This window comes from Talpa europaea (genome assembly GCF_964194135.1).
Source record: "Talpa europaea genome assembly, chromosome: 6".
Classification (NCBI taxonomy): Eukaryota; Metazoa; Chordata; class Mammalia; order Eulipotyphla; family Talpidae; genus Talpa; species Talpa europaea.
The window spans coordinates 17,955,236-17,970,052 of NC_140072.1; the positions used below are offsets into that span (position 1 = coordinate 17,955,236).

Consider the following 14,817-nt stretch of genomic DNA (forward strand, 5'->3'; position numbering starts at 1 on the left):
CTCCTACTGCACCCGCTGCTCCCCTCAGCAGTGTATTTCGTCACTCTGGCTGTTCTGTTCCCCGCTCTGGCTCTGGTGAATTCTCTCACCCTCCTGTGCTTCTGACTGTACCCAGTGCTTGTATAAATAAATAAATAAATCTTTAAAAAAAAAAAAAGACCAAAAAAATCATAGAAATGAAAGATATAAAATTTGTCATATACAACAAAAAACTTTAAAATAATGACGTTTTAGCAGTTTATTTTGAAGGTCATTTTAAAAACAAAGTTAAAGACAGTCTGAGAAAATTGCACAGAATTCACTCATTAAATAAGTATGGTGATTAAATCAAACTAAGGGAAATGTGTTTTCTTCTGCAATTCCGGAAATAAGTTCTGCTGTTGTGAAGGTTCTTATACTTCCAAAAAGGGGGGAAATCATGGCAATTAAAGCTGCCTCTTAATCATGTAAATCTACAGTAGAAACCAAATTTTTCTGTTCTTCCCAGTAAGTCAGTTTCGATCTTCAAACTGTGCCTTGTTTTTTAAAAGATATGATGCTAGAAATTCAATGGGATTTGGTGGTCTGTAAGGGAAAAAAAAAATCCAAAATTTAGAAATTTACATCCTAGACGTGTTAATTTAAATGTATTATCACATTTAAAAAACACATCTTTTTAAGTTTAATTTTCATTTTACACTAAGGATGATTTGTAGTAAAAATAGTAACTGACATAAGCAAGCAAATTAACCAACAACATAGTTTAAAGAAACTTAAAACTTTGCATTGTTTAAATCTGGTTATGAACTCAATTCTAAAACATAAGTTCCAAATATGTACTAACATTGGGGTTATGATTACCCCAGGGGGATAATGATTTGAAGGATTCACAAAGGAGACTTCTGGGAAGTATTCAGTTTCTTGATCTGAATGCAAGTTCCATGGATATGTTTGGTTTCTGAAAATTAATCAAGCTACACATGCATGACATATATAATTTTCTATATAAGTATTATCAACACTTTAATAAGAACACAAAAACAAAATAGGAAAATGGCTGCAGAATCAGATATGTAAATGGATTCAAGTGACTAGTCAAAGGAAGCAATACTCATTTGTACAAATTCTGATGCTTAATTTTTTTAAATCACTATTATTTTTCTTAAAATTATTTAAATGACTTATAATTCTAATACTACTATCACATAGCACAGCTGAGAAAGTAAAAATATCTTAAAATTAAGAAGTTCTGGGGCCTCCCTGGGGGCACAAGAGGTTAAGTCTCAGCACCACAGCCATTGCAGCAAGAGTTTGATCCCTGGCCAGGGACCTCTTTGATCCCTGGCTCAGCAGACCTGTAATGTCTCGCCCACTGTTTCCCCTCAGCAGTGTATTTCAGTAGATCTGGCTGTTCTGCTCCCCACTCTGTCTCTGGTGAATCCTCTCAACCTCCCCCCCACCACCTCTGGCCTGCACCCCTGCTCTTTTATGCATAAATAAATCTTAAAAAAACTTAAGAAGTGCTAGTTCAAATTTATCACTTTTATATAAACTATTCTTACTGAGAAAAATTCAAAGATGAAAAGTTGGGGGAAACATCTATTTTGTTTTTTCTTTTTCATTTTTTTATTTTAACATTTATCATTTTTTACATATTTTTACACAATACTTGCTTCCCTCCACCCCCTCAGATAGAGTCCCCATAGAATCTCCTTCCCCAAGGCACCTGTGCACCATCACCACAGTCCCTTGTGCTCCTCCCTCCATCCCTCTCACCCCTCTCCTTCCTCCTCCCCTGCAGTATGTCTCTGGTTTATAATTGTCTGTTTTTGATTTGCTGTGTTCTGTACTGTTATTATTTTTTTTACACTGATGTCTTATTTGGTTCCCCTATATTCCTGTTATAAGTGAAACCCTCTGATATTTTTCTTTTTCCTTCTGGCTTATTTCACTAAGCATAATTCCTTCTAGCTCCATCCAGAAACATCTATTTTTAAACCCTACTATGGGGGGCCTCCCTGGTGGCCTATGGGTTAAATCTCAGTGTTATCACCTCCGAAGGCCTGACTTCAATCCCTGGCCAGGGAGCTAACCCACATATGGCACGAGACCTCTCCTGTCTTACCCACTGTTCCCCTTAGCAGTATATTTCAGTAGATCTGCCTGCTCTGCTCTCCACTCTGTCTCTAGTGAATCCTCTCACCCGCCTCTCCTACCACCCCACCCCCACCCCTGACACCTCTGGTCTACATCACAGTTGTTCTACACAAAAATAAAAAAATACAAATCTTTAAACCCTACTATGAAAAGGTATATAGAGTATTGATTTATCAGGATCTCAAAACATACCCTTATAGCACTTTAAGCAGCCTTTTGAACTGGTTAGACATAGACAACATTTTTCATATAATACTCGTGGTCAATCTGATGAATTATTTTGCTAAAACTCCTTAAACACTGTATTTACTAATAGCATGCTCCTTAAAAACGTCAAACTTTTTCTTCTAGCATTTAAAGTAATATTTACAATTTCTAATAGATTAAGCTTTGTTAAAGAACAAAAAATATAAAAGATGCCCATATTTTGTCAGTGGGAGAGCCAAGATATAGCTTTGCAGTTATAAATAAGTCCTATTTTGTATAACAATTAAAAACAAGTTTATTTATATAATTTTTACATAAGTCAATTAATATACCTATGCTTAACCAATACCTCACACTTATTGTAAGATGAAACATATTTCCATCTAGTTTCTAATTCAGTTATATTCATTCTTATACTCAATGTTCATTATTAGTCTTTAAATAAAATATATTTTGACTAATATAATTTACAAAAAAATTTCTGATTGGATTTGCTTACATGAAAGAAATTGGGTAGAATTTCTGGGAAAAAACAAGTACAGAAAAGAAAAACAACTAATTTTCCTAAAAAAGAATGTAAATTAAAACAACCTGGCAGAAAAAATAGTTTCTAACATTCATGATATTGAGGCTATAATGACACTGGAAGCATTTTAAGGATAAACTTTTAGACAGAAATATGCTCTCAAAGCTTCAAACAATCAAACTCACTCTTGAGAAGTTATCATAAGAAAGTAGTTACAAAACAAACAAAAGCAAAGGAGGCAGGAACACAAACTGGTGACCTCTAGTAACAAAGAAAATGGGACCTAAATGTTCAACAATAAGAAAAAAATAGCTAAGTTAAGTGGATATTATTACACTTAAAATTGCAATCATAAGGGCTACACAGAGATTTAAAAAAAATTTGTTGTAATATTAAATACAAAGTTACACATATACCATGATTACAAATCTTTACAGATGATCTAAGACTAGTAGGAAAAAAATATGAGATAATGTTATCACTAATATCACTATTATAATCATTAGTTATACTTAACTAATGATATTTCAATTTAGGAAGTCTTAATTTTTTTTTATCTGGTAACTCCATTTGCAGATGCTATTATCTTACCTTTCCTTTGCAAGCACAGCAAGTCCCTGTAATAAGATAGGTACAACTGTCTGATCCAAGTAGGCACGAGTTGGCAAAGACTGGAGATCCACCTTCTGTTTCGATGACTTTTCTGCATTAATCTTCTCATTTTCTACTATCCTCTGATGGATTTAAAAGAATGCATGAACATTACAAGTAAACAGGTTATTTTCAGTGCTAAACAGAATTAACAGAACTGTGACACTAACAGAAAAGACAAATCAATGACTGGTTCTTAACTGCAAATCTCTGCCAAAATAAAATCAAACCCTCTCTTAATTTCATTCAAACTCTTTCTTTCTAAAGACACCATAGTGGGCCTCCCTGGTGGCGCAGCGATTGAGCGCTGGGTTGCGAAGCTGCCCGCAGCCTCTGCGGTGCCGGTTCGATCCCCGGCTGCTCCCCGGCCACCGGAGGAGGGTCCCACATGGCGCGCAGACCTCTCCTGCCGCCCGCTGCTCCCCTCAGCAGTGTACTTCGGTCCTTCTGCCTGCTCTGCTCCCCGCTCTGGCTCTGGTGAATTCTCTCACCCTCCCGCGCTTCTGACTGTACCCAGTGCATGTATAAACAAAAACAAACAAACAAACAAACAAATAAACAAACATGCTTCTATTAAAAAAAAAAAAGACACCATAGTATCTCATTCTTCCGATGTTAGAACCCCAGATTCTACTCTCTCCCTTTCCCACTGCCATTTTAGAAGTAATCACAAGTCCTATTTCTTTTTTTCACGGTATCTTCTTCTGTGTCCCTCAAAAAAAAAAATTGAACACAGAAAATCTGCTCATGACATGTAGTAGCACTGAAACTGAAAGAAGGCTAGCCCTGTTTCAATTCTTTCATCACAGATAATATCAACAACAAAGTCTAAGTTTTGCGTTAACATTGTTTAACACTTCTATAACACTCTTTTCTTAATAGAGAGCAGGATCAGAGCCTTCCACTGGCAATAGAATCCAGCTAAAATTTATTACCACTGTTTTGTAGTGACTATTTTCATTTTTTTTAAGATTTTTAAAATTTATTTATTTACACAAGAACCGGGGTACAGGCTAGATTCACGGGAGGGTGAAAGGATTCACCAGAGACAGAACAGGGAACAGAACAGGCAGACTGACTGAAATACACTGCTGAGGGGAGCAGTGGGCGAGACAGGAGAGGTCTGCCATGCCGGCTGGCCAGCATCAAACCAGCACTGCAGAGGCAGCAGACAGCTTCACAGCAGTGCATTCAACCGACCGCCTGTGCCACCAGAGAAGGCCCTATTTTTATTTTTTATGAATAGTGTCTATCACACTGAGAATCCTTCCCCATTTATGTCTCTTATTTGTTTATTTTTTAAAGATTTATTTATTTATGCATACAAGAGCTGGGGTACAGGCCAGACGTGTGGGGGGTGAGAGAATTCACCAGAGACAGAATGGGGAACAGAACAGGCAGAATGATCGAAGTACACTGCTGAGGGGAGCAGTGGGCAAGTCAGGAGAGGTCTGTTGAGCCACGTGGGTTGCTTCCTGGCTGGCCGGGGGATCGAACTCATGCTGCAGAGGCTACGAATATCTTTATAGATTGTGTCTTAATACCTTGCACCACCAGGGAGGCCCTATGTCTCTTTTTTAAATAAGTGCACCCATGATTTTTAAAAGTGAATAGATTTAAAGAAAAATATTAAGTAAATAAAAGCAGAAAGAAACAGGGAAAATGATTAAAATGAGTAAGACCATTAATGTGATAATGATTTTTTTTTGTAAAGATCTATTTATTTTTATACAAGAGTAGGGTATAGGCCAGAAGCATGGGAGGGTGAGAGGATTCACCAGAGACAGAGCAGGGAGCAGAACAGCTAGACGACAGAAATATACTGCTGAGGGGAACAGCGGGCATGACAGGAGAGGTCTGCCATGCCATGTGGAATTCTCGCCAGCCGGCAGGGATTGAACCAACACTGCAGAGGCTATGGACAGCATCACAGCGCGGCGCTCAACCCGCTGTGGGAGGCCCTAATGTGATATTTAAATGATATTTAGAAGGCAATGACATATACTTTCTACTATTAAGAAACCCAAATTTTGGACTGCTCTTGTAGATTCATACATTCACATCCAGGGCATCAAAAATTACTTTATATTAAAATTTTTTAAAAAAATATCTACCATTTTAGAAATTGAAAAATAAATGGCTATCTAAAAGACAAAACACTACTTAAAACACTTTCATTTAGATGAATTTTTGCTTCAATAACACTCAAACTGGCTATAAATGAGTTAACAAAAAACAAATGACTTAATTTTATTTTGTAAAAGATGAGAAAAAAACTTTAGTAACATACCTAAATACATATACCATAGCTTCCAGCAACACTTCCCGCCACTATGTCAGGTAACTATTCTAGTTTTACTCAAGACTTTTTTTCTGTCTAATTCAATCTAATTCCTTATACTTAATGAATATAATTATTTAGTGCCCATGGGTTAAGAAGTTTATTGTTCATAAATTTCAACAGATAATATCCATATATGACAAAAACCCATCAGTTACACATTTCAGTGCCTTCAATAAGAAACAGCAATGCCAGGCCTCCCTGGTGGCACAGCGGTTTGAGCGCATCGCTGTGAAGCTGTCCACAGCCTCTGCAGCACAGGTTCGATTCCTGGCCAGCCAGGGAGATGCCCACATGGCACAGCAGACTCCTCCTGCCTCACCCACTGCTACCGTCAGTAGTGTTTTCAGTCCGTCTGCCTGTTCTGCTCCCCACTCTATCTCTGGTGAATTCTCTCACCCTCCCGCACCACTGACCTGTACCTCAGTTCTTGTAATAAATAATATAAATCTTAAAAAAAGAAAAGAAAAGAAAAGAAACAGCAATGCCTAAGCAACTCCAATAGATCTTATAATAAACTCCAAGACCAAGTCCTCTCATTTATTTCACTCAAACATTTACTGAATATCCACTATGTGCCAATGCTTTTTCATGAGAATATCTTCTTTCAGTATCCTTCAAAAAAAAATTGGAGGGCCTCCCTGGTGGCACAAGAGGTTAAAACTCAGCACTATGAAGCTATCTGCAGCCACTGCAGCATAAATTCAATCCCTGGCCAGGGAGGTGACCCATATGGGTCACCTGCTGCTCCCCTCAGCAGTGTATTTCAGTCAATCTGCCTATTCTAGTCCCCAGTTTCTCTCTGGTGAATCCTCTCACCACCCCCATACCTCTGGCCTGTACCCCAGTTCTTGTATGCATAAATAAATCTTTTAAAAAATTATACATACAAAATCTGTTCATGACATTAAGTAACACTGATTTAATTGACTTATATAAGTCAAAATTTTGAGTTAATCTAAAAGAATATATATCCAAACTATCACCCCCCAAAAAAAATAAATAATGGTGTAGAATTGTGAAAACAAAAAAGAGGGGAGAGAATGAGGCAAGCCTTGATTGTGAAAGGTCATTACTTTCTGCCTGGAGAACATATCTGCCAGGATCCAATGCAAGGTGAGGGAACCCAAGCAGAATCCAGCAATCTACCTGAGTTGAGAACGCAGAGTTCAGTTCAGAGAAAACAAGATAACTAGAATGTGTGGGCAGTATACTTAAGAGATAAAGAGATTAAAGAGGTTCTTGGGGGCTTCCCCGGTGGCACAGCGGTTGAGCGCTGGGTTGCGAAGCTGCCCGCAGCCTCTGCAGCGCCGGTTCGATCCCCGGCGGCTCCCCGGCCACCGGAGGAGGGTCCCACATGGCGCGCAGACCTCTCCTGCCACCCGCTGCTCTCCTCAGCAGTGTACTTCGTTCCTTCTGCCTGCTCTGCTCCCCGCTCTGGCTCTGGTGAATTCTCTCACCCTCCTGTGCTTCTGACTGTACCCAGCGCATGTATAAAAAAAACAAACAAATAAATAAATAAAAACATGCCTCTATTAAAAAAAATAAATAAATAAAGAGGTTCTTGGAATCTGCAGTTAAATACTTAGTGTATTGGTGGGAGGCAACTACCCAAAAGCCAGGAAAAAAAACCACCTGAAGCTCACACAAAGCCAGGAATATTTCATGTTCCTGTGACTCAAAATGGAAAACATCACAATACAAGCAGCATCCAGTAAAATACACAAAATGAAGAGATAAACCTAAACTAAAAAGGCTGGTTTGGCTCTACCAAACAAAGCTTACCTCGAAAGGAAACCTCAGCAGAATCAAATTGTTTCCAAGTAACTTAGCTGTATCTTAAAACAAGTTCAGGCATGTATGAATAAATACAAATATAACTATACTCAACAAGGTAAAATTCACAATACCCACACTCAGATGAAAAATTATCAGGCAGGTGAAGAAACAGGAACATAATGCCCAAAATAAGGAGATAAATCAATCCACAGGAACAGACTCAGAATGACATAGACAGGCAATGGCTATAAACCAATTATTGTGATATTCCATTTGAACAAGAAGATAGAGTAAAGCACCAGTAAATTAGCCTAACAAATATTTGAAAATATTTAAGGAAATGACAACTAAAATTTTTCTAAATTTCATGAAAATTCCAAACCCACAGATCCAATAAGCTTTTTTTTTAAGTATACCAAGATACATCATCATCAAATTACTTAAAACTGATAATAAAATCACCAAAAGAGGGCCTCCCCGGTGGCGCAGTGGGTCGAGCTCAGCGCTATGAAGCTGTTTGCAGCCTCTGGAATGTGGTTTCGATTCCTGGCCTGCCAGGGTGATACCCACATGGTGCAGTAGACCTCTCCTGTCTCGCCCACCACACCCCTCAGCAGTGTTTTCGGTCTGTTTGCCTGTTCTGCTCCCTGCTCTGTTTCTGGTGAATTCTCTCACCCTCCCGCACATCTGGCCTGTACTGCAGTTCTTGTATAAATAAATAAATCTTTTTAAAAAATACATCTTTCTGGGCCTCCCCGGTGGTGCAGCAGTTGAGCGCTGGGTTGCGAAGATGCCCACAGCCTCTGCAGCGCCAGTTCGATCCCCGGCTGCTCCCCGGCCACCACAGGTGGGTCCCGCATGGCGCGCAGACCTCTCCTGCCGCCCGCTGCTCCCCTCAGCAGTGTACTTCGGTCCTTCTGCCTGCTCTGCTCCCCGCTCTGGCTCTGGTGAATTCTCTCACCCTCCCATGCTTCTGACTGTACCCACTGCTTGTATAAATAAATAAAAATAAATCTTTAAAAAAAAATACATCTTTCTTAAAAAAATAAAATAAAATCACCAAAAGAAAAGACATTAATCATGGGACCAACCTGGTGGCACAAGGGGTTAAGTCTCAGCACTATCAAGCTATTGGCAGCCACTGCAGCACAAGTTTGGTCCAGGCCAGGGAGCGGGCCTCTCCTATCTCGCCTGTTGCTTCCCTCAGCAGTGTATTTCAATCTGCCTGTTCCGCTCCCCACTCTCTCTCTGGTGAATCCTCATCCCCCTGCATCTCTGACCTACACCCCAGCTCTTTTATGCATAAATAATAAAATAAAAATTCATCTTAAAAAAAAAAAAAAAAAAGACATTGGGGCCTCCCTGGCATCCGGCCAGGGAGCAACCCACATGGGGCAGTAGACTCTCCTGTCTCACCCACTGCTCCCCTCAGCAGTGTATATCAGTAGATCTGCCTGTTCTGCTTCCCACTCTGGTGAATCCTTTCACCCTCCTGGACCTCTGGCCTATACCCCAGTTCTTATATGTATAAATAGATAAATGTTTAAAAAAAAAAAAAAAAGGCATTAATCATGAAGAAGGAAAAAACAGGAATGACAACCGACAAACAGTGTGAAACAGAAACAGAAGTGCATATCTACAACCAGCAAAAAAATTCTCAAAAATGAATTCAAAATAATGACTTTTCAGACACTCATAAGTTTAAAGAACTCTATACCAGCAGGCCTGCACTACAAGAAACATTAAAGAAAACCCTTCAAGCAGAGGAAAAAGATACCAAAAGAAAACTTGGATCTACACTAAAGAATGAAGACCCCACAAATGGTCAATAATGTATAATGGTAAATAATGATCAATGTGAAATACCTCCTCTTACTGTTTAAATCTTTTTCAAAGAAATTTTTGACTTTTAAAATTTTGTAACCTATGGGGCCTCCCTTGTAGCACAAGGGGTTAAGCACCACACCACGAAGCAATCCGAAGCCTCTGCAGCACAAGTTCGATTACCGGCCGGCCAGGAAGCAACCCACATGGCGCAGCAGACCTCTCTTGCCTCGCCCGCTGCTCCCCTCAGCAGTGTATTTCAGTCAGTCTGCCTGTTCTGTTCCCCACTCTGTCTCTGGTGAGTCCTCTCACACCCCCCATATCTCCGGCCTATACTCCAACTCTTGTATGCATAAATAAATCAATCTTTAAAAAAAAATTTTTGTAACATATGGGGAAGTAAATATGACAATAATCACACAAAGGTCTTATACTACACCCATGAACAGATTCAGTACCACTTGAAGGTAAATGGTCATCAATTAAACTTGTATATTATAAATCTAAAAAACAATCACCTGGGGGAAAAAAGCCAATAAAAGAAGTAAAATAGGAGTTATAAAAGAAAAAAGAGCAGCTATAAAGTAATGGTTTCCAGACTTTCAGATTTCAGGAACAAGTAAATTAGAAATAAATACAATGAATGAGTTAACAGAGGTGACTCTGTACCAACTAAAAACTTGTAAACCAAGTAAAAACAAGTAAGTAAACATAGTTACTACTTTACTATTATCATTAATTCATAAACCAACAGGCATTTCAAATTATTGATGCAGGAAAACCAATCACCAAATAATTGCTCAGGGCTTCCCCGGTGGCCCAGTAGGTTGAGTGCAGCACTGTGAAGCTGTTGGCAGCCCCTGCAGTACCCGTTCGATTCCAGGCTGGCCAGGGAGAAACTCACATGGCCCGGCAGACCTCTCCTGTCTAGCCCACCTGCTGCTCCCCTCAGCAGTGTTTTCCTCAGTCCTCCTGTTCTGCTCCCCACTCTGTTTCTGGTGAATTCTCTCACCTTCCCACACCTCTGGCCTGTACCCTAGTTTTTGTATAAGTAAATAAATCTTAAAAAAAAAAAACACACACACAAATAATTGCTCACTCACTCCACCATGGAAATTGGTCTGAATTTGAGAAAAGCATTTGGGTATCTCTGCTCAACAGTATCATGCCTTCAAATACAAACACCAAGGGAGGAAGGGTGCATGGGGGAGGGGAGCCAAAGGTTAGGGTAAGGGCCTATGGATGCTTTGATGGTGGGGGTGGTGTGGTAACATATATCCTAAGAGAGGTGAATCTGTTTCACAAAGTTATACAGTGTTGTAAACCAATTGTTACCTCAATAATGAAAATGAACTACAGTAGTCTTAAATAGCTAGCACACCCAGTGAGTGGTATAGCACATCTTAACCTGATTCAGCATAGCAGTTCAATTAAAAACTGCATTATGAGGGCCTCCCCTGGTGGCGCAGCGGCTGAGCGCTGGGCTGTGAGGCTGCCCGCAGACTCTGCAGTGCCGGTTCGTTCCCCGGCCGCCAGCAAGGGTCCCACAAAAAATAAAAAATAAAAAAAATAAAACTTAAAAAAAAAACAAAACTGCATTATGAAAAGAGACAAATTCTTTTCAATAAATCTTTGTAGCAATTTTATAGGGACAGAGTAGCCCGTCATTACACATGCTAGAGAACTCTGGCATGATTGTCAAGATCAGCAATACAATTAAATGATACCTCAAAAACGTCACCCTGCCTTGTTTGAACACACAACACTCAACCATCACCTAGTGACTCTGGACAAGCTATTCAACTTATCCCACAGTCTCATAGGGCTGAAAATAGATGCACATTGCTTAGGACAGTGCCTGGCACATATTAATAAAAGAAATAAATATTAGCAGCTGTTGCTATTATCACTTTGTTTGGAAATGCTCCTTCCCTGGTCTACTCAAATTTAATCACTGCTGATAGCTTTCTTTTTTCAATCAAACACACAAATCTCCTCCAGAAACTTCTATTCTCTGAACCAAGACCACCCAGCTCTAATTAATTCAATTGTTCCAGCATTTATTCTTTTATTTACCAAGTAACTTCTATTTTTAGGCAACCACCTAGCCATTACAAGAAAAACCTCTATAAAAATAAACCTTCTAGACATTTTTCCAAAGACATACAAATGGCCAACAAATATATGAAAAGGTGCTCAACATCACTAATTATCATGGAAAAAAAAATCAAAACCACAACAAGCTATCACCTGTTAGAATGGCTATTTTCAAGAAATAAGAAATGTGTCAGCATGAATATGGAGAAAAAGGAACCCTGTGCACTACTGGTGGTAATATAAACTGGTGCAGTCACTATGGAAAACAGCATGGAGGATCCTTCAAAAAATTATAAATAAAACTACCATATGATCCAGCAATTTCATTTCTGGGTACAAAGAAAACAAAAACCCTGACTCGAAAAATTTATGCATCCCTGTGTTCACTGCAGCATCGTTTACATTAGCCAAGACATGGAAACAACTTAAGTGTCCACTGAAGAATAAAGAAAATGTGAGGCACACATACTCATTTTTACATGATGGAATATTATTCACTCAAAAAAATTGGAAACTTGACATTTGTAGCAACATAACTGGACCCTGAGGGCATTATGATATATGAAATAAGTCAGGGAAAGACTAATACCATGTATCATTCATGTATACTCTAAAAAAGAAAAAAATAAGCTCACAGATACAGAAAGAGATTGCTGATTGACAGACAAAGAGGTGAGGCCTGGGGAGAAATAGATGAATGGCAGCAAATAGCACAAACTTCCAATCATAAAATAAATAAGTCAAGGGGAAGTAATGCACAGCATAGCAACTATAGTTAGTAATACTTTATTGCTTATTTGAAAGTTGCTAAGAGTAGATTTTAAAAGAAGAAAATTGTAACTATGTAAGCCTACGGATATTAACTAGACTTAGTGCAATCATTTGGCAATATATACAAATAGAGAATCGCTATGTTGTACACCAGAAACTAATATTATGTCAATTATACTTTTAATTAATTAATTAACTTATTTATTTATACAAGCACTGGGTACAGTCAGAAGCACGGGAGGGTGAGAGAATTCACCAGAGCCAGAGTGGGGAATAAGAACAGGTAGACTGACGAAACACTGCTGAGGGGAGCAGCGGGCATGGCAGGAGAGGTCTATCGTGCCATGTGGGACCCTTGCCTGTGGCCGGGGATCAAACCGGCGCTGCAGAGGCTGCAAGCAGCTTCGCAGTCCAGCACTCAACGGCTGCGCCACCAGCGGAGGCCCCAATTACACTTTAATTTTTAAAAATTGTCTGTGAGGCCTTCTCTTGTATGTTTTTCACATGTACTCTCAGAATTCAGACTTAACCAAATACAGTATCTACTTACAAAAAAATAATTTTGGGGCCTCCATGGTGGCACAAGGGGTTAAGTACCGCACTATGAAGCAATCTACAGCCTCTGCAGTGCGGGTTCGATCCCTGGCCAGCCAGGGAGCAACCCACATGGCGCAGCAGACCTCTCTTGCCTCGCCCGCTGCTCCCCTCAGCAGTGTATTTCAGTCAGTCTGCCTGTTCTGTTCCCCACTCTGTCTCTGGTGACTCCTCTCACCCCACTGCATATCTGGCCTGAAACCCAGCTCTCGTATGTATAAATAAGTAAATCTTTAAAAAAATTTTTTTAAATAATTTTTAAAAAACAGTATTACTTACTATATGTGTTATGCCTTCAAACGGCACCTACTAGTGAACCCTACAATAAATGTTGACTCCACCAGTACACTATTCTACTACCAAGACAATGGATTTCTTAATTTTAATGTAGTTTTTTCCAAAGCAACATCCCAGCAAATGCATAAAGAGCCACTAAAGACGATCTTTTTCCGGTTCATAAGCATGATGATTGGGTGTTCACGCGGTTGTGTGAGATGTGACTCCCTTAAACCTTGTTACGACGTCGGCACATTACCCTTCTGACGTGGAAAAAAAAAAAAAAAAAAAGAGCCACTAAAGAAAAAAGATTACTAACTTCCGTTAGTAATGTATGTTTTTTTATCACTTTCAGATAAAACTTGACTCAGAACTAATTTGTGGGTCTCCCTGGTGGCCCAAGGGTTTAAGTCTCAGCAAAATGAAGCTATCTGGCAGCCACTACAGGATGACTTCAAGTTCCATGCCCGGCCAGGTAGCTAATCCACATGGTGCAGCAGACCTCTCCTGTCTCACCCACTGCTACCCTCAGAACTGTTAGAGCCTCCTGTTCTGCTCCCCACTCTGTCTCAGGTGAATCCTCTCACCGCCCCCTCCACACCTCTAGCCTGTACCCCAGTTCTTGGATGCATAAATAAAATAAATCTTAAAAAAAAAAGAACCAATTTGTATGCCTATGTTCCAAAAAGTATTAGAATTTAGTACCGCTAATTGAACAAGCTACCCATAATTTGATACTTTTTGGTTCATTAAGATAGTTTTTTCTTATGAAAAGCCACCTAGTAAAAATGGAGCCCAAGTTTTCTCGAGCTCTCAAAAGACTCTCAAACAAGGCACAGGAACTAGACAAGTTACCTCAACGTTATCTGTGAGCCCGTACTCAGAGTGAGGATTTTCTGCAACCTAGAAAACAAAACACAGGTCACAGAACCATCGGCCACGCTCTCCCGCCGCACACGGCCACCCTGAGCCCAGGGCCTCCCGGTACCTGCGTCTGTCCCTCCAGCATCTGCTCCGACTCCATGGCGCACCCTGCAAGTCACAGTCTCCGAGCACAGTCTTGGAAAACAATAAGGACTGTGAGTAACCCGGGAGACTCCAACCCGAAGACGCCAGGATGGAGTCCAGCCCGGCCCCCGACCCCGCCCCTCACCCCCACCTGGGCGCGGAAGCACCCGGAGCAGCAGAGGAGCAGGGCGGGACAGTCCACGGCCGGGCGCCCGCATCAGGTCCGGAGGCTCCGCGGTCGTCCCCAGAACCTAGAAGCCGCGAGGAAAGCGGGGAGAGGGGGCTGATTACCCGCGCCCAAGCCGTTTGTTCCTAAGAGCCCTGCACCGCGCCACCAACTCCCAGCACAAACCGCTTCGGCCGTAAGTGACGGATGTCGCGCGACCGCCGCGCCTGCGCAGAAGCCCCGGCGGCCGCGGGGCGGGGACTCCGGCGCGCGGGGGGAGGGGGGCGTCGGGGGGCGTGGGGGGGGCGTGGGGGGGGGGCGGCGGGGGGCCGGGGGCGCGGGGGGGCGGCCACCGGACGGCCCGGGCGCCCTGAGGCTGCAGGCGGCCCCTCCTCAGCCCGCCCGCCCGCCCAGGCTGAGCGCCCCCGAGCTGCACACCCA

The 14,817-nt window shown here is 41.1% G+C and overlaps 1 protein-coding gene across 1 annotated transcript; it reads right to left on the reverse strand.

The window, feature by feature from the left end:
* Positions 1-491: 491 nt before the first annotated feature.
* On the reverse strand, positions 492-14,226 carry DPY30 (dpy-30 histone methyltransferase complex regulatory subunit; the record flags this gene model as incomplete). The annotated part of the gene is made up of 4 exons (XM_084235844.1): positions 492-564; positions 3,461-3,603; positions 14,058-14,105; positions 14,191-14,226. The coding sequence occupies 4 exons, from the start codon at positions 14,224-14,226 to the stop codon at positions 492-494; spliced, it is 300 nt and encodes a 99-aa protein (XP_084091970.1).
* Between the last annotated feature and the right edge of the window lie 591 nt (positions 14,227-14,817).